A 20,450-nucleotide genomic window follows, 5' to 3' on the forward strand; every position below is an offset into this window, starting at 1 on the left:
AACCTCATAACCTAACCCAACCTATCTCTGTGTTTGAGCATGTTATTTGTGATCTGCTCATTATTGTACTTTGTTTCCTTTGTAGCCTGGCCAAGGAAGAAGAGCTGGTTGCAGCAAGGAGCAAGGCTGAAGAATTAGAGAAGGAAAATGTGGAAATTGCTACAAAACTTGCAATGAAAGAGCAAGAACTAGATCTCAGGACACAAGAAAAGGTATTTCAGCCATGTACATGTCTCCAAGCTTTATTGACTGTTACAAATACACGTGTTGGTGACTAGCCAGCTGAGGTATGGGGAGGGAGGGAATGAGATATTACATAATGCTTCTCCCCCCCATGCCATTTCCATCTTCCAGTCATCCCTCACTGTGATGCAGCTCAAGCTCACAGATGTTCTTCATCCAGTATAATGTAACTTGTTTTGAAAAAATGAAGAATAGTGAAATAGAAGAATATGTTATGTTGAACATTAAATATTTCTGACGTAAATACGTCTATACGGAAGGGTCATTCGGCAAGAAAGTGAAAGGAAAATGTGTAACGAAAACGTGGAACGAAAATGTGTAAGATCCATATCAACAATGTGTAAATATGGACCGACAACAATGGGCAGCTTGCGTGCATTATGTTACCCAGGAAACATCATCTGTTTACTCTGCATTGTTTTGTTACATTACTGCCGTCAACAGTCCACTTTCGTTATTGCAGAAAGAGCTGAGCTGTGAATCGCTTGTAGAAGAAGTGTGTCGTAGACTAGATAATTTTGACATTACATTCAGCTACCTTCCTTTCATTGTATTTATTGCTTAAATATAATTTAAATACAGAGATGTATTTACGTCAGATTCTCCAGAACCGTGGTTCCACTGTCAATTTTCTTGTTAACTAGTCATTGGTTGGTGGTGAAAATGTTCTTTGTGTTGCTACTATTTAGGAAGATATGGAAACAAATTTGACGCGTGTGAAAGAACGACTGGAGAAAGAGACAGCAGCACATCTGGAGACCAAACAACGCATTTCAGAGCTGGAATATCGTGCCTCGGAGTTAGATCGACAAGTGAACTGTGAACGAGGAGAGAGACATCGCTTGGAAAGGCTTGTCAGCTCAGGGAGTCTACCAGACGATGCCAAGGTAAACAGAGGAATTCTACTAGTCATGTGGGAAGTGTCAGACTAGCATATGGTGGAAAATTCTCTTCACATTGATGTATGTGCTACTGGCAGTAATATGAAATGGGCCCAATTTCTGACGTTGCTGCGTTTTGCTGCGCTCTTAGTTTTAATGTTATAGAACGAGTGTAAGTTTTTAAATGAAGAGCAATCGAAACCAGTTCTCTGTTTCTGTTTCACTGTTTGAATTTTTAGGTTATTTTAAAAACCTTTGTGATTATTGAAATAACCCTGTCAGAGCCAAGTTTATCTTTGTGTTGTAAGTGATAGGTCAAGATCGTAGCAGCACTTGGCACTTCCCAGAAGTTCCCTAAGTGGTATATGTAATGAATGTTCCTGCTTTGATTTATTGCAAAATTTACAGAGAGAATAAAGCAATTTCCTCATTTGTAGTGGTAGTTCTTAAAACACGCAACAGCTCAAATTACAAAATTTCAATCCATAGTTTGAAGTGTATATCAAACTATATGCTGCATGAAAAGTTGACATAACTGAAAGAATTTAAAATTTTACAGTGTGGAAAGTATTAAAAATTGCCGAATGTGGCTTTATCGTTTTGCACTACATCGCACAGGATGAGAATGTTGTGTCATGGGCCAGACACAAATACTTAACATTAAGGTTGAAGAAAAGGATAATTTGTAGGGATTTTGTTAATACTTCAAATTTTTGTCCTGCGGACATCTGACATACAGAATTGTGTTTATATGTGTGTATTTGCCTCTTTTCAGAAGAAGTATTCAAACACCTCTGGAATGTAATGTTATGCAACTGCTGGAGAATCTCTTATTATTCGTGATTTATATTAGTCAAAGAAAGTGAATTATAACACATTCACTGTTGGACATACAAATGTAACTCTGTGTGATAAGCAAAAAGTATGTTATTTGAAAACAAAGGTGTCTATGAAATATATATATTGTTACATGCATTCATTTTTTAAAAGTGTTGGTTTTACGGCAGTTGGATGGCATCTATATGATTTGAAGTTTTTGCAGCGACTAAACTCAAAAAGAGACCAACATTTTGGGAACTAATCAATAAAATCTTCTCGGTCAATCAGACGTGTTAACTGGTTACCGTAGTAAACCGACGTTTTGGGAACAAACTCTGTCCCATCTTCAGGGTTCTGATGGGGACAGAGTTTGTTCCCGAAACGTCGGTTTACTACGGTAACCAGTTAACGTGGCTGATTGACCGAGAAGATTTTATTGATTGTACTCGGCGCGAAAGTCTCAAATCCTTTATTTTGGGAACTGTCTCTGTCTGATTTCAACATCAGAACCATGATGTTAGGGAAAAATGTGGTTCCTGAAATTGTCTCATTGTGTAACCAGCTGATGCAGGTGATTGTCCAAGATTTCATTGTGTATGGCATCTGTTAAAAAATTAAGCAGTAATTTGATGATGTAAAACATGATGTTCATTTCCATGTCAGTAGCCAGCATCGCAGTGCAAACTCTGTTCACGTCTAGTGTTTTATTCACATGTTTATTTATTTCTCTTTTCCTTACAGGCCGTTGGCTTGAGGGCAGGCGTTGCAGAGTCAGCCTGTGTAGATCTTAACCGATCATCTGAATTCTCCAATGGTCCGGTGCCACCCCCTCCCCCTCCAATGTCTCATGCTCCCCCACTTCCACCTCCAGCCCCCGGCTGTTGTCCCCCTCCCCCACCCCAAGCACCGCCTTCGGTCCCAGTGTCTGCACCAAACCGTCCAGAAGTGCCCAAGAAGAATGTGCCACAGCCTTCTAATCCCCTCAAGTCTTTCAACTGGTCCAAGCTTCCAGATGCTAAGGTGACGGGTACAATATGGTCAGAACTTGATGACACAAAGCTGTATACTGCCATGGAGCTAGAGAATATTGACAAGCTCTTCTGTGCCTATCAGAAAAATGGAGTAGCAGTAAGTATGGTTTTCTGGTTGTACTTCAGTGTCAAAGAACACTGTTTTCCAAAATTCGTTGTATCATTTGCTCACCAGTTTCAGATGCAGTGTATGAAGCCAGTGGACATTATTTTATGGCTTATTTAATGACAGTATCAATAGCTCAGGTATGTTTTACATTCACCAGATACTACAGAACAAGTGGGACAGTCCATAAACTATTTACAGACGTCAAGAATGCCTATGACTCAGTTAAAAGAGAAGTTCTTTACAATACTTTGCTTGAATTTGGTGTACCTAAGAAGCTAGTCTGGCAAATTTAAACGTGTTTAAGTGAAAACTCTAGCAAAATTCATGTGGGTAAACATTTGTCTGATACATTTCCTATTCAGAATGACCTGAAACAGGGAGATGCTTTATCACCGATGCTTTTTAATTTTACCTTATAAGTTGCCACCAGGAAATTCGAACGGAATCAGGGCTGCATGGAACTGAATGGGGCACATCAGTTTTTGGTCTATGCTGATGATATTAATCTCAGCATCAGAATTCAGGACAGGAGCAGAGTATAAGGATAGCTAATGAATCGTTCGAAAATGTGAAAAAATTCAGGTACTTGGGGATGACACTAACAAGTCATAATGACATTCATGATGAAATCAAGAGCAGATTGCTTGCTATAAATCGGTACAAATTCCTTTGTCCTTCCCGTCTCATATCAAAAAACTGTGTCCTGTACGGGTGCAAAACTTGATCTCTCACATTGAGGGAGGAACATAGATTGAGGGTCTTTGAGAACAGAGTGTTGAGGAGGATATTTGGACCTAAAAGGGATGGAGCCAGATCATTGGGAAAATTGCATAATGATGAGCTTCACAACCTGTACTCCTCACCTGCTGTTGTCAGGGTGATTAAATTGAGGAGGATGAGGTGGGTGGGACATGCAGCACACATGGGGGAGAGGATGGGTGTTTACAAAGTGTTGGTTGGGAGGCCTGAAGAGAGAAGACTGCTGGGATGACCTAGGCGTAGGTGGGAGGATAATGTTAAGATGGACCTTAGGGAGATAGGAGCCTCTTTAGGTTACTTGAAATTATGTTCGATAAATCGCCATTGCAGAGACCATGGTTAAGACAGACAGAATGAGCTTAAGGAAAGAATGGGAGCAGGTACAGGAGAAATGAAAGTGGGTAGAGATGAATGGACAAGGTTTCGTCGTAAGATGAGGAAGAATTGATTGATGACAAAAAGGATGCATGCATGTTGCAGGCACTCCTAATTCTTAAGCCTGCAATATGGGCTTCCATATCCGAGATAAACCTCTTGTCGCATGATGCAAACTTTGATATGTGGAATGCACTGAGTGTATGGAGTTTAAATCTTTGTCAACTGCCTAGGACACCATTTAAATGACTGCTAGTACTGAAAGGTTAGGCTGAAGGAGAGAATAATATTAAAATGAAAGGAAGGAGAGAATAATATTAAAATGAAAGGAAGGAGAGTGATTGTTGTGGACTGGATTCATCTGATTCAGGATGGCGACATGCAGTAGGTTCTTGTGAACATGATAGTGAACCTGTAAGTTCCATGAAGGCAGATAATTTCTTGACTAGCTGAGCAATTATCAGTTTTTCAAGGACTCTTCTGCATGGAGTTAGGTTTTGAAATTGTAAAAATGTATCCTAGATATGGCTAGAAACCTTACAAAGAGTAGATAATTTCAGTCGGCTTTATGCTACTTCATGGTGATGTGGCAGAATCAAGTGTAATGTTAAAGGCTGTTATAGGCCGTTCGGTGGGACATGAGCTATGGCCTTAAGATGTGCAGTGTATCTGCAACTCGAACAGTGGGTGGGGTGAAGTCGGAGCTCAGTTACAAGGCAGTCTCCACCGAGTTCACTTCGTGTGGTAAATTGCATTTCAATAACATTGACCCATTTATAATAGGTCTGTCATATTCATCGCTGTTGTTTCTACTCAGCACGAACAGAATGCAAAACGTGGGCAGAGGTGCAAAGACTATAAGGGGACGTAGAGTAATACACAGCCAAAGTAGAGAAATGGTGATAAGTGTTTAAAGTTTTATGAAGAAAGAAGCTGACAGCGGCAATGTGATTAACGTTAATCAAATACAAAATCGTGTTTCTGAAGCTACTGGTGTGTCCATAAGTACTCTGAAACGCATTTTAAAAGAGTACGAACATAATAAACGAGTGGGAAAAGAATTCGGCACACCTCACAAGAAACGGCCAAGAAGGAAAATTGAAACTGATGTAGATGATTTTGACAAGTGTGTAATTCGAAGAACGATTAACGAATTTCACACTACACTACTTTAAAATCGTTGTTGGCAGTAATTAAGAAAAAGATTAACTTCAGTGGCAGGAAGTGGGCTCTTTAGAAAATAATTAGAGATTTAGGCTTCAGGTGGAGGAAATCGGAAAGTAATAGAAAAGTTCTCATCGAAAAGGATGATATTCGTGCAGCAAGACTGTCTTATTTGAGAAATATAAGTCGTTACAGAAATGAGACGACAGTGATACCAACAGTTGTAGCAGTAGTGAGGAAGAGGAGAGGGAGGAAGAAGATGCAGAAGAAGATGATGGGGAATTAAGTGGAATTGAAGCTTTGTAAAATGTTCGTCAGCCGCTGTTAGTAATTCAATCTGCACTGATGTTTTTATGTTCAGTAGTACAGAGAAAGCGGTTCCCCTCCGTGCCTTACTACCGCTAGCAGACAGCGTCAGTACCCTTCCTCATGCGCATTCCACAGCTCATCTCTGAGCGAACGACTAATACCTCTCACAGTGCTTACTTACAATTTTTCTTTCTTTCTTCAGAATGATGGATCTATAGAAGACTTGCGCCAGATCGGAAAACACCGAACCAAAATTTTATCTGTAATAGACGGAAGGAGAGCACAGAACTGTACAATCCTTCTCTCCAAGTTGAAGATGTCAGATGAGGATATTTCCAAGTAAGGGTTACAAAATACAGGGTGAGCACAAAAGAACTTTGCACTTTGAAAATTGCACAGAAAGCAAATGCAGTATACTTAGAACTTCACACCTACACCAGTTGATAGAAAAACTATGAAAGTTTGTACACACCTTACAGGGACTCGATATGTACCCTGCAAGTCACATGGCAGATGTTGAGATGATAATCCAGCTAATCCCAAACTTTGTGCAGTGTGTCCCTAGTGATGCAAGCTGTGGTAATTGTGATTTGAATTTCTTGTACCAAGAGTAAATGGATACTCGCCTGGGTGGTTCCGTGTGAAATGCTTGATGCACATCTGTTACAGACTCCTCCTTTGCTAAGTTCAGAACACACCAACTCCTCTGTTGTGGAGTAGCCATTTTAAAAGCTAGTGGCATCTAGTGGAGGCACATGACAACAACAGTCACCCAGGTCATTTGAAACAAAATCTCTAGAGCCTTTTCATAATCTGGTGTTGGTATGAAATTCTAAGTACGAGGCGCGTCCACAAAGTAAGTTTCCCACTCATCCCACAGCTAGCAAACCTTATATTGCGCGAAGCGACTGTGCGTACGTGATAGAGCAATGATGTAGCATGGCACATGCACTAACGGCACTTCCCGCGTTCTCACAGTAGCATCGTTGCAGCTGTTGAAGATGGAGGTTCTTATTCCAGCTCCCGCCGACTGTGAAGTGCGGTCAGTGATAACGCTAGGCCGCACACGGCTCGACGGACAGCAAGTCTCCTGCAGGAGTTCAGCTGGGAGGTGTTTAATCATCCACCCTACAGCCCGGACCTCGTTCCCAGTGATTTCCATCTTTTCCTACACCTCAAGAAATTCCTGTCCGGTCAGCGTCAGCGTTTTGAGAATGACAGAGAGGCGGAGATGGTTGTCACACAGTGGTTCCAATCCCAGGCGGCAGACTTCTACGACGCAGGTATTCAAAAGTTGGTCCCACGGTATGACAAATGTCTCAATTCCGGTGGCGAATATGTTGAAAAATAGCTGGACACTTGCTGTATCTGTTGCAATAAATATTTCCATGAAATTGTGTTTTGTTTCTGTAAACGGCCCCAGGGAAACTTACTTTGTGGACGAGCCTCGTACACCACATTTGTTTTTTATATCATTTTGAAAGTATAATATTCTGTTGTGCTCACTATGTAATTCGTGCGACATATTTAAAATTGACCGTCTGATACATTCCTGTCCTCTTTCAGATGATTGTCACATGATTTCTAATGTTGATGCTCGTCTTCTGGTTTGTTATGCCATGTGGACTTAGGTTGAACCCAACATTTCAGAGGAACATACTATGCCCATCTTCAAGGCTGAAGTGCCAACTTGACTGCCATGCAGACCTTAGATTTTATATACTTTGTAATATTAAAGATGTCACTGTTTGGTAAATAGTCTGGTAGAAGTTTGTTGGTGTTTTAGAGATGATTATCATAGGGGCGATGACTCATCACTGATTACTCATTGCCCTGATGATGAAGGTGGCAAGGACCTCTGAAATGTCAGTAATCTTCTACCAGATTATGTACTGCAACAACCCTGGAGACAGCCATCGTCAAATATGTTCTTATTTCTGATAGTTATAGCAAGTAGGATAGTTGGTACCTCTATGTAAGGAAGTGTGATTCAGAAGATACCAGTATCTCAAACGCTACTATATCTTGGGATTGGAACACTGAAAATACAGTTGAAATGTGACAGAGAAATAACATTGTATGTTAATTTAAAGAAATGCATTCCAGTGTGTACTGTATTTGCTCCATGCAGACATGAAGTTGCGGGTATTTGAAGATACAGAGTGTTAGTGGAGTCATGTGATTTGCTGTGTTGGCGGTACTGTAAAATGTTGTCTTCTGCAGGTTTTCATACTCATGTATGATTTTTCAGAGCAATTTTGAGTATGGACAGTAAAGACCAGCTGCCCATTGACATGGTAGAGCAACTGCTGAAGTTCACTCCGAGTGTAGAGGAAGCAGCTCTATTGGAGGAGCACAGCGAGGAAATTGATAGCCTGGCGAGAGCAGACAGGTTTCTTTATGAGATTTCCAAGTGAGTACGTTAATAACATGTTGTTACGTAATTGGTGAATATGCCGTGGTTTCTTCTCTGCGTCCAGACCGCCTCTGGGGCCCACCCAGCCTCCTATCCAGTGGGCACTGGGGTCTTTTCCTGGGGCTAAAGCGCAGCTGGAGCATGACGCTGACCACTCACCCCCGTCTAGTGCTGAGGTTAAGAATGACTAGGAGCTACACTGCTCTCCCCCGAGCGCCTACATGGCATATAGTGGGACAGCTTTACTTTTACTTCACCGTGGATTTTTAACACGAAATAGATTTATTCAACAATATTATCAATTAATTCCTGATGCTTTACAAATCACAGTCCTGATTATCTGGTTATAAATGATTTCTTCTGTGCCATAATAAAGTTCTGGTTTCATGACACCAGTCAATAATACAGCTGCTCAGTTGGCACTTCACACATATCTTAGTGTCTGTAATTTTAAATTTCACCCTCTTCTGTAGCCAATGCAGATATAACCTGCTGGGTTTAACCAATTTCTATTAAGTGGTTTCATAGCATCAGGATACAGTTAATTTAACTTGCATCAGATAATGTACAGTCCAGCTGACCATGCATTGCAGTATCATACCACTAAACCAGCATTTATCAGAGTGTGGTACGTGTATGCCAGTGGTACACAGAAGGATTTCAAGGTGTACATGGCAGAAAATAAATTAATATAAATTATTCTAGAGCTGTGTTTGCTATGAGATTAACCACATTACCACATTATGATTATGCACACTAAGATATGTGTGAAGTGCCAACTGAGTAGCTGTATTATTACAAAAGAAAAGAAAAATTCTATGAGGTAAGGTCAAAATGTAGAGAAACTTTGGTCTTTAACAGTTTTAATAAATTTATGTTCCCATTCACGATCTCAGCCTTATTGATATACCGTCTCCCAGTCGAATCAGTTAAACTATAAGCAGTTAATTTAGATAAACTCAGATCTTCATTAGTGTTGATGAATTTTTTCAGTTTTCTTTGATCAAAGAAAGATAATCAAATTTGTTAAGTTGATCGATGTCTCAGTCTTTAGAACATTTATTAATATCCTGCCCTTTCTGTTTGCTAGGATTCCACATTATGAACAGAGACTGCGTAGTTTACATTACAAGAAACGGTTTAGTGTGTGGATTGGGGAAGTTCAACCTCGCATTAAATCTGTAATGGAAGCGTCTCGGGAAGTGGCCCGTTCGCGTCGACTGCGGCGGCTGCTAGAATTTGTGCTGGCACTCGGTAATTATATGAACAGGGGAGCCCGAGGTAATGCCTCTGGCTTCAGGCTCACTTCACTGAACCGCCTCGCAGACACCAAGTCCAGCGCAGCAAAGGGCACCACCTTACTGCATTATCTAGTCGAGATCTTAGAGAAAAAGGTACTGTCTGTTTTATTCACTTCATTCTTCTATCTCTGACTGCTTTGTAGGCTAGCATGTTCTGTTGTGTACAAGGTGCGATCGGAAAGTTTCTAGACTGCGCCTATAAAAACCCGTACACTTATCTCAGGTATTAAATTCATCCATCACCCTCGAAGTAGTTCCCCTGGGAGTGAACACAATGATCCCAGCGCCGCTGCCAAGCCTGGAAGCATCCCTGGAAATCTTTCTTTGTCAGCCTGTCAAGCACCATCTGCGATTCTGCCTGAATCTCTTCTATCGTCTCAAATCTCCTTCCCTTTAGCTGAATTTTCATCTTTGGGAAGAGGAAGAAGTCACACGGCGAATAAGGAGGGTGCGGGATGACGGCCATGGTGTTTGAGGCCAAAAACTGCCGAACCTTGAGGGCGGTGTGCGCTGGCACGTTGTCATGATGCGTCACATGTGGAGTTCTTCCTTTAGAATCAGCTGACAGGTCCCATAGCCTATCCCAACAATGTCGCACAAGTCGTTGATGGTACGACGTCGATCTTCGTGAATGGCCTGCCGAATCTTCGTAACATTTTCGGGCGTTGTGCTCGAAGATGGTCGTCCAGAACGCTCGTCATCATCGACAGAGGTTCGGCCATTTTTAAAATGTGAATGCCACACAAACGTTTGTGCACGACCCATTGCGGACTCCCCAAATGCTTGCTTTAGCATTTCATAGGTTTCCGTAGCCGTTTTGGCGAGTCTTTGGCAAAATTTGATGCACACGCCATTCCAAAATCGCAGGAAGGTCGGTGTAATGCACTACCAAAACGCCCGTAACTAAGAAACAAATGCTAATTCGATGATGCCGGCTGGCACACTGATTCACTATGAATGTAGGCCGCACCCCCTAAAGGCAGAAGCTCGTACTACATCCGGTTCGCCCGCTATTGACACAGTCTTGAAACTTTCCGATCGCACCTCGTAAATGTTGCACGTTAAAGGTTAATAAGTGAGTCTTTTTTAAGGAACATTTTTCTGCAGCGTGACTCGTTCTGTGTTGAATCATTTTTAGTGTTTCTGATATGTTACCTGATAAATCACATATATTTATTTACATTCACTATATTTCATGAAAAATGACATGTTAACTACTTTCTCCAAGGAGTCTATAATAATTTTACTTAGAAAGAATCATGCGTGTTTTATGGATCCCAAAATTCAAGTAAGAAGTTGATGGAAACAGATTGTAGCTACAGATTTTTACTTGTGCAATGCACCGGGGCAAAAATATGAATGGATACAATTAAAAACTATTTCCAAAATATGACTAAATTATATGGATAAATTTTAGAATAAATGTAATCAACACAGTAGGACAGTAAAGTGTCAGACATTTCCACTTGACTGTGAAATCAAGCATATTCAGTTACAAATATGAAGACTTTAGTCAATTGAAAGCCATAACTTTACACCAGTAATTAACCTTTAGGTTATAGGAAATTAATATTCCTTGCTCATCGTTGTGGTTGGAGTAAATTGACATTTAAATGCTTTAAAGTAAGGGCAGAGTGTGCTTTTTGCAATTTTTAATCGTGAATCTTCAAATAAAATTTGTACTATTGACAATGAATCAGTTTTTCCTTATAGCAAAATTTTAAAACTTTTAGACTATCAGTTTAGTTTAATACTTTTCCCATTTTGGTTCCTAATTTTTTGTTTATTCTTTGAAGTACTGGAAAATGGTAAGTTAGAGTGGTAGCAATTTCCTAACACACTACCATAGCTTCAGAATTTTAAACGCATGAGGTGTTTTTTGTTTCTTTCAATTGAAATAATTTGTTAGGATGTTATTTTTTATTGGCTGAGGCTTTGCAAGTGTCAGTATTTTAAATATTGGGCTTTAACATTTGGTTACAGAGTCAAACAGGTCACGAATGTTTCGTCCCTGTTGCTGATATGGCTCATATGAGTAGTAACAAAAGTAATTGACAATAGAGAATTAGAAGGGGTTTGAAGTATGAAGGACTGGAGAGTAACTGGTTGTCAGTTTTCTGAATCTCTGGATTACACTCTGAAAGTTTTTCTTCACATGATTCATACTTAGGGTTATTATTGAATGATAAAGAGATATACGCTCTCAGAGCCACCTGAAACTTCAGATATAAGCGATTTTTAATTAAACTTGTTACTGTATCTCGGGCAGGTGATTTTTATTTGTAATTGTTTTGTATGGATGTGAAACATGGTCTCTCACTCAGAGGGAGGAACACAGTTTGAGAAAGGGTGTCGAAGAGGATATTTGGGCCTAGGAGAGAAGACGAAGGGACATGGAGAAAACTCCATAATGATGAGCTTAAAAATTTGTACTCCTCCCCCAGTATTGTCAGAGTGATTAAGTCAAGAAGAATGAGATGGGTGGGGCCTGTGGCGAGCATAGATGGGGCAAGATGTGTTCACCTGGTATTGGTTGGGAAGCCTGAGGGGAAGAGACCGCTGGGGAGACCTAGACGTAGATGGGAGAATAATCTCAGGTGGGATTAGGTTAATTCGGTGATGAACCTTAAGGTTCCGTAAGTCGTCTAGTTATATATAATTATCACTACATTTGCATATATGTGTTTTTATCCTTCCCCCTTACTTCCCACCATTACTCCCCAAGTTTTTTCCCCCCATAAATTCTGTTGTGCTTTCTCTGTATAGTAACATCTCAAAAAATATTATTTTGTTTGTGGATGTCAAATAGTATTCATTACGATTAAATGTTGTTGTAATGGAAAAAAAAAACTAAGATTTATTGTTTTTATAAAGGATATGAAATTTTGTTAAGTACATGATATATCACTCACTTATTGTGATATTTTTGAGCATAAACTGTCATTCATACAATCACACTGTTACATTGTAAACTAGAATGTCATAACATGATGGAGTCATTGACCCGATGACGGAGACTGCAAGCAACTCTGAAATGTCAGTAAATTTGTCAGATTATGTGGAAAACGACCATCTTCATACTAGGTGCTTTCAGAAAATCAAATCTCAAGTAATGTGTCATATCCTCCAATTATCATAACATCTGTAATTATTGATCCTGTTTTCTGATTATCTAATACGAGGTGCGATCGGAAAGTTTCAAGACTGAGCCTATAAAAACCCGTACACTTATCTCAGGTATTAAATTCATCCATCACCCTCGAAGTAGTTCCCCTGGGAGTGAACACAACGATCCTAGCGCCGCTGCCAAGCCTGGAAGCATCCCTGGAAATCTTTCTTTGTCAGCCTGTCAAGCACCATCTGCGATTCTGCCTGAATCTCTTCTATCGTCTCAAATCTCCTTCCCTTTAGCTGAATTTTCATCTTTGGGAAGAGGAAGAAGTCACACGGCGAATAAGGAGGGTGCGGGATGACGGCCATGGTGTTTGAGGCCAAAAACTGCCGAACTTTGAGGGCGGTGTGCGCTGGCTCGTTGTCATGATGCGTCGCATATGGAGTTCTTCCTTTAGAATCAGCTGACAGGTCCCATAACCTATCCCAACAATGTCGCACAAGTCGTTGATGGTACGACGTCTATCTTCGTGAATGGCCTGCCGAATCTTCGTAACATTTTCGGGCGTTATGCTCGAAGATGGTCGTCCAGAACGCTCGTCATCATCGACAGAGGTTCGGCCATTTTTAAAACGTGAATGCCACACAAAAGTTTGTGCACGACCCATTGCGGACTCCCCAAATGCTTGCTTTAGCATTTCATAGGTTTCCGTAGCCGTTTTGGCGAGTCTTTGGCAAAATTTGATGCACACGCCTTTCCGAAATCGCAGGAGGGTCGGTGTAATGCACTACCAAAACGCCCGTAACTAAGAAACAAATCCTAATTCGATGTTGCCGGCTGGCACACTGATTCACTATGAATGTAGGCCGCACCCCCTAAAGGCAGAAGCTCGTACTAGATCCGGTTCGCCCTCTATTGACACAGTCTTGAAACTTTCCGATCGCACCTCGTATGCAATCAATTACTGACTTTGTTCCTTTAACAGACCATGACACTGTTTGTAGTTTTATCCATATATATATATACAAGAGGTGTATTCAAAAAAAGACCGAAATTTGTAAATAGTGTGCCAACCGGGACAGAGAGTGTGCTGCGGCTACTGAGCGCACCTAGCAGCAGTTTTTGACGACAAAGTGCCATTTGCTACATCCGCTGAACTGAGCACGTGCACAAGCTGTTCGTCGGATTAGTGACAAAGTGACAATGAAAGGGCTTGAAGAACAGCTTGTGTGTGTGTGAAATTTTGCTGCAAACTTGGTAAAAATTTTACAGAGATATTTCAATTGCTTAACCAAGCATACGGGGAGGACTGTATGAGCTGAACGCAGTGCTATGAGTCGTTTAAACGTTTTAAAGAGGGCAAAACATAGGTCGGTGAAGATCCCAGGCCTGGACGACCTTCCACATCAACAGACGACGATCATGTCGTCAGAGTTCGTGCTGTGATTCGTGGAAATCATCGTTTAACTATCCGAGAAGTTGCTGACGAAGTGAGCATCAGCATAGGATCTTGCCATCAAATTTTGACTGAAAAACTTCAGTGCAAAATTTGTTGAAATCAGTCAGGAACTGGTTGTCAATGCAAATGGTAATGAAAACTTTCTTAAGAACATCACACATAACAGGAGATGAGACATGGGTTTATGGCTATGATGTTGAAACCAAGATGCAATCTTCGCAGTGGATGGGGAAATGGTCTCCTCGACCAAAAAAAGCACGGATGAGTCTGTCAAATGTCAAGGTGATGTTGGTTGTGTTTTTTGATTGGAAAGGCATTGTCCATCATGAATTTGTACCACGTGGTCAGATGGTAAACAAACAGTTCTACCAGGAAGTTTTAGCGCATTTGAGGGATGCTTTGCACAGGAAGAGGCCTGAATTGTGGGAAAGCCAGACTTGGATGTTGCACCACGACAATGCGTCAGCTCACGGGTTGCTCCTCATCGGCAGTTATCTGGCAAAACATCAGAAAACCATTGTGCCCCTTCCACCCTATTCTTCAGACTTAGCTCCAGCAGACTTTTTCCTGTTTCCCAAACTTAAAAGCACTTTGAAAGGATGTCGTTTCCAAACCATAGAGGAGATTCAGGAAAATGCGATAAGAGAACTGCGTGCCATCACAGAAAGTGTGTTCCAGGAAGCATTCCAACAATGGAAGAAACGTTGGGAATGGTGTGTCACCAGTAGAGGGGACTACTTTGAAGGGGACAGAGCTTAAAATGTTGTAAAATTAGCATTAAAGTCTTTATAGCAAGAGTTCAGTTTTTTTTAACTCACCTCATATAATGAGTGTTTGAACATCAGCATCTGTTCAGAGGCAGTATATAGACCACAGTAAAATATGCTACATCTTGATATTATTTTTTTAAAAAATGAAGTTAATTTAAATGGTTCTGGTTTGTTTCAGTTCAAAGATACTCTGAAGCTGGAGGAAGACATTCCTCATGTGAGAGAAGCTGCCAAAGTAAAGTAAGTCTAACATAAAATCAAATTCTGTTTAATAAAGCTCTTGTTACGGAGTTTTCTTTTGTATCCATCGCTTTGTGTTGTAGTTTAAATGATAAATGACGTACCTCGGAAAACAGAGCTACTGAAAAAATGCCATAACAACTGTGTGACCATTCACTTATTATTATTATTAAGTGTTCTGTCTTACGACAGGTCCATTGCTCTGCCCAAAAAGAGCTCTCCAGTTGTCCCTATTCTCGGCTTCTCGCTTTAATTCCTGGAACGTCATCTTCTTTCCTTGTTTAAGGTCGTCGGTTAGCTGTATCAGTCTTCTTCCCAGTCCTCTCTTTCCTTCAACCTGGCCTTCGATGATATCACTCATTAGTCCATTCCTGCTCATAATATGTCCCAGCCAGTTAGCTTTCCTTCGTGTAATCGCCTGCAGAATGTTTCTTTGCTCGTTGACTCTCCTCAATACTTCTTCGTTGGTCACTCGATCCGTCCACCTGATCTTCTCTATTCTTCTCCAACACCACATTTCAAAACTCTCCAAGTATTTCTGTTCCTTCTTCCTGAGTGTCCAAGTCTCTGCTCCATACGTAACACTTCACTAGTTTCTTCTTCATCTCCAAGCCCAACTTGCTAGTGAGAAGTATCCTCTTGTTGACGAAAGCTGCCTTGGCCATGGCTATCCTTGCTTTTACTTCATTGGTGCATAGGGCGTCCGTCGTGACTATGCTTTCCAAGTACTTGAAATGCTCCACATTCTCCAGCTGTTGGTTTAGAATTACAACGTTCAATGGTTCTTTTCTCGGTGCTATCCTCATTAACTATGATTTTTCAATGTTGATTCCCATTCCATACTCTCTACCTGTTTCCACTAACTTGTCCATCATGTTCTGTAATTCCTCCTCTTCCTTCGCCAATACTACTAAGTCGTCTGCATACTTTACAGTCGTTATCACTCTTCCTCCAATTTTGAAGTCTCCTGTTCCCTCCAGAGCTTCCTTGGCAAGCCATTCCCCGTACAGGTTAAAAAGAATTGGTGATAAGCAGCATCCCTGTCTTACACCTCTACCTATCTCAACGCTCACTATAGCCTCTTAAATAAGGCTCAAGTTCCTCCTCTCACTTTGTTTCCACTACCTTGTCAAAACATCTCAACTCAAACAGTATTAGAATATTACTAAGATCATTAGTAACTCAGTTTTAGGTCACTGCCGAGAGGTTTAGAAGCATTACACTAAACTTTTAACTAAATCTAGTTCTTTGCTCTGTAATACAGGAATTTAATCGCCTGTTCTTCTAAATACAATGTTCTTTCGCAGAGTTAATAACTGTCTGCTAATCAAATAAGACTGCTGATGTAAACAGTTTTCTGGATATTGTCCATCGCCCAATACTAAATGAAATCAATAAAAACCCTCGACATTTCAGAGATTGGACTCCATCTCCGAAACGTCGTGGGTTTTTATTGATTTTATTTAGTGTTGGAGGATGGTTAATATCCAGAAAACTGTTTACTTCAACAACGCACCATCATCACAAACGTTTAGAATAGAAATAAGACTACCAAACAATTATTGAAATGTGAGTAATTAAGAGCTAGTTACGTACAACCAAAACTGTGGCTTTTCAGTTACAGCGAGACCAAACTAAATATAAGTACAGTACAACCCCGCAATAACGCGGGTCGCGGGGGACGGGTAAACCCGCGTTATAGAGAAACAGCGTTATTATGGGAGTGTATCGGAAAATTCGGTACAAGTACTGGACGTACTGTACAGTACGTACAGTATTGATAGACTATCGCCATTTAAGAGTATACATACTTATTTGACTATGTTACGATTGATTTTTACGGAAAAAGTAATAAATAATTAATTTGGCTTGCATTTTAATATACTGTACTAAAATATATTATACTACTGTACTGTATTTTTTATTTACAAACAGACACTATGTACACACTATTTATACTCTATTACATACTTTTTATATATCAAAATTTAGGTGTAAATTTAGCAATAAACTATTTTTGCCAACCAGTATTTCCAGGAACTACCCAAAACGATGGCTATTGTAAAATAAACATCCTGTTTATAGTAGGTCTGTTAGGCCTAATTAGTTCAGTACACTTCCCTACGTTATGAGTCAGTACAACGTATGGTATATAAATAAAGGCTTCTGAATAAAAGTACAGTATGCACAAAAATTATCGCTGCTTCGTAGGTAATGTAACAGTACATGTAAAGAAATGAATCTTGAGTTCTGTGTGAAGGATAATTGACACACTTTTTTCTTTTTTTTTTCTTTCTGCACAACGGGGGACATGACTGTACCTGCTTTATATCCGGAACCGCATTGTAGCGGGGTTGTACTGTATTCATATGTGTTCATTTAGTCCAGTGAGACGTAGACGCATGTATTCTAAATAAAAGGGCACGAGGTGCTTTCCGAACAGAATTCAGTCGAATGAATGTAAACAGTGTTGCACAGTGCAAGCTGCATTGCATTTGTAAACAACTGTCCTCGTTCCCAGTGGCATGCAAACTTCGGAGTCTCTCACTGAAACTGCGTTCATACTTCGTGAGATTTGAGGTTTTTATGATGGCATGTATTAAGATGACCTTATGGGTTGTTGTTCCACGTAGCCTGATAGGTGTTTGCCAGTGTTTCATAGGTGCTTGCTGCCTCCATCATCAGGGTGGTGATGATGGAAGTAGCAAACACCTCCAAAGTGTTGGTAAACTTCTACCAGACTATGTGGGACAACACCTCAGAAGACGGTTGTTGTCTTGTGATTGTATTGTTACATGGTAATTCATTCTGTAAGAAATTAACTTCCATTTGATCCAGTAAACTAAGCTACTCTGTCACAGACAAAACAAGTCACATGGTACGGAAATCCTACGCTTTTTGAGAATAATTTGTGTTTTAACTGATGATGGATGAAGTTCAAAATAATAAAGAGTTAGTAATGTTATACCATCATCAAAGACATTCACTGATGGATAAGCGACATGTAAAGAAATATTAAAGCTGTGTTTCAGAAACTTGTCTCTTTGGCTAAAACGTCTGTAAATGTTATAATCGAGTGATCTGTGCAGCATGGGTGAGCTGGAGAAGGACATGGGTGTCCTGCGCAATGGGCTTAAAGAGGTGGAGCGGGAGATCGAGTTCCACCGGTCGCAGCCAGTGGCTCTGGGAGATCGGTTCCTGCCCGTGATGAAGGAATTTCTCTCGTCAGCAACGTGCCGTTTCTCTGAGCTGGAGGATCTTTTCCAGGACATGAAAACTAGGGTTGGTTGTTTATTTATCTCTTCTTTATGCTTCTTAGGATAAGTTCAAAGCTTGATATTTTCTTATCTGTTTGACAGGAATGTTTGAAGTTGGGGGGGGGGGAGTGGCAGAAGTGGAAAAATCCCCCCCCCCCCCAACAGTTCCAGTTGGAGGTGGCCAAGATTATCATTTGTCCCTTTCAAATTGTTGCATAGAATATGTTTCTTAATAAATAACTGTATTAGCCCATTAAAGCGCAATGGTCCCATGTACTTCAACAAGCAGTAACTTTTCATTTTGTATTTATGGGTTTTGTATTTTTCTCACTGTAAACAGCGATTATTTCCTTAAACGGCATAAACCAGTTGATCTTCGTAATGGTGAAATGTCGTGTTCAGTTTGTGATATAGATTGAATTTGTAATCTAATTTAGATGAGCTTTGGCTTTAAAGGATTAACAAATGAAGATAAACAATTAGAAGATTGCTGTCTTCTGGGTCGTTGCGCCATGTAGTCTGGTAGAAGTTTACCGACGTTTAAGAGGTTACTGCTGCCTCCATCATCAGCACAACAACCCAGAAGACAGCCATCTTCAGATTCACTGCCATGAAAACCTCAAATCCTACACAGAAACAAGTAGGTCTATGAAGCATCAGTCAGCTGGCAGTGTTTTGCCACAGTTCTGATAGATATTCCACTGCCTCCAGATATGAGAAAGAAGAACAGATATTAAAAAGCTTGTGTTATTTACATAGTTTAAGTTAAAAGCTGTGGACGTGTAAGTGGGACAGTTTTTGTGCCGTGTTGTATCACGAAGATGGAGAGTACAGATTACAAATATAAGCAGGAATGTGAGAAGGGACTCATTGTTTTTGGTGAAATCAGACTAATATTGTGTAAATTTACTTAGCTGTCATATTTATTTTTAAGCCAATTGTTGATGCCTACAACTTAGCATTGTTATTGAGTACAAGCCTATAGCACGTTTCATTAGAACTGGTAGCTGAAGCATGCACCAATCACACATACTGTGTCTTTGAAGGAAGTAATGGTGGGGGGGAAGCAAGGAAACAGAACATACATTGGTGCCAGATGTGGCATTGTACAACGCTGGTTTTAAATAAATGTGATTTATTTTTTATGTGTTTTTGCATGTATAGGATCAAGGACTCGTTAATACTGTGTGATCTTAGCGAAACAAATGAACACCCCTCTTTTCCACCAGGAAAGAATATTACAACATTACGCAAGGAACTGGAGTTAACTTGCAGTAACACAGTTCAGCTGTCGACGCTTCTGTGAGAGTTTCTGAACATACTGAATTCTTGCTGCTGCTTGTTCTGATTGGTCAGTAACAAAGAGAAGAATGTATCCAACAGTTCTAGCAAAGAACACTATAACTAACCAGCTGAACCCCTACTTTTATTATGTCATAACTTCTTGACTTGACAGCATAAACGTTTCTTCTGTGTAGAACACTGTTATTGTGAAGTTTGTTCCATTCAACTGTTTCAGTTTGATCGAGCTGTAAGACTGTTTGGTGAGGACAACTCAACAATTCAGCCAGATGATTTCTATGGAATCTTTGATGCATTCCTCACAGCTTTCAACGAGGCTCGCCAAGACAATGAGAACATGAGGCGCCGCCGAGAAGAAGAGGAAAAGCGTGCTGCTCAGGAGGCGGAGGTAAGGCTCCGCTTATTCTGATAATTCTCTTCTCTTCTTGTCTTCACATCTCCACAAATTAGGCACTTACAGGGCTGTTTGTGACAAGCATTTCTTATGATTCTGACTTTTTTAAGGTGTGTGCACACCGTGTACGTGCGCATGTGCTGAGAATCTTAAAATTCTCACTTTTGCCACTTTTATCCTTTTCTCGCTATTGCCATGTCTCATTACCTACAAGTGGTTTCACCATCATTTTGTAGAATTTCAATTATATGCTCAAAAATATTGTTTTATTAGAGTGTGTTATCCTGTTAATATTCTTGAGATTTATATGGTGTAATTCCCATAACTTAAGAGATATCAACATGTAAGACTTGAGGTTCTCACAGCGGTGAGTATGAAGATTTTTGTCTTCTGGGTTGTTGCGCTGTGTAGTCTGGTCGATGTTTACCAACGTTTCAGAGGTCATACTGCCTCCGTCATCAGGGCGATGAGTATGAAGATTTCTGTCTTCTGGGTTGTTGCGCTGCGTA

The 20,450-nt window shown here is 40.4% G+C and overlaps 1 protein-coding gene across 4 annotated transcripts in view; it reads left to right on the forward strand.

Annotated features, from left to right (window-relative positions):
- The window catches only part of LOC147872618 (disheveled-associated activator of morphogenesis 1-like), a 191,031-nt gene that overhangs the window by 160,305 nt on the left and 10,276 nt on the right, over nt 1-20,450 (forward strand). For all 4 annotated transcript variants that reach the window (XM_087356182.1, XM_087356180.1, XM_087356181.1 and 1 more), the window contains 9 exons: nt 86-212; nt 933-1,130; nt 2,685-3,071; nt 5,893-6,029; nt 7,942-8,103; nt 9,197-9,500; nt 14,927-14,988; nt 18,078-18,270; nt 19,765-19,935. In XM_087356182.1, the coding sequence (XP_087212308.1) occupies nt 86-212; nt 933-1,130; nt 2,685-3,071; nt 5,893-6,029; nt 7,942-8,103; nt 9,197-9,500; nt 14,927-14,988; nt 18,078-18,270; nt 19,765-19,935 (1,741 nt within the window). The remainder of the gene's footprint in view (nt 1-85; nt 213-932; nt 1,131-2,684; nt 3,072-5,892; nt 6,030-7,941; nt 8,104-9,196; nt 9,501-14,926; nt 14,989-18,077; nt 18,271-19,764; nt 19,936-20,450) is intronic.

The sequence above is a fragment of the Zootermopsis nevadensis genome, unplaced genomic scaffold (genome assembly GCF_977971745.1).
Source record: "Zootermopsis nevadensis isolate Lab colony 2312 unplaced genomic scaffold, Znev_1.0 Znev_ptg000025l, whole genome shotgun sequence".
In the NCBI taxonomy this organism is placed as follows: domain Eukaryota; kingdom Metazoa; phylum Arthropoda; class Insecta; order Blattodea; family Termopsidae; genus Zootermopsis; species Zootermopsis nevadensis.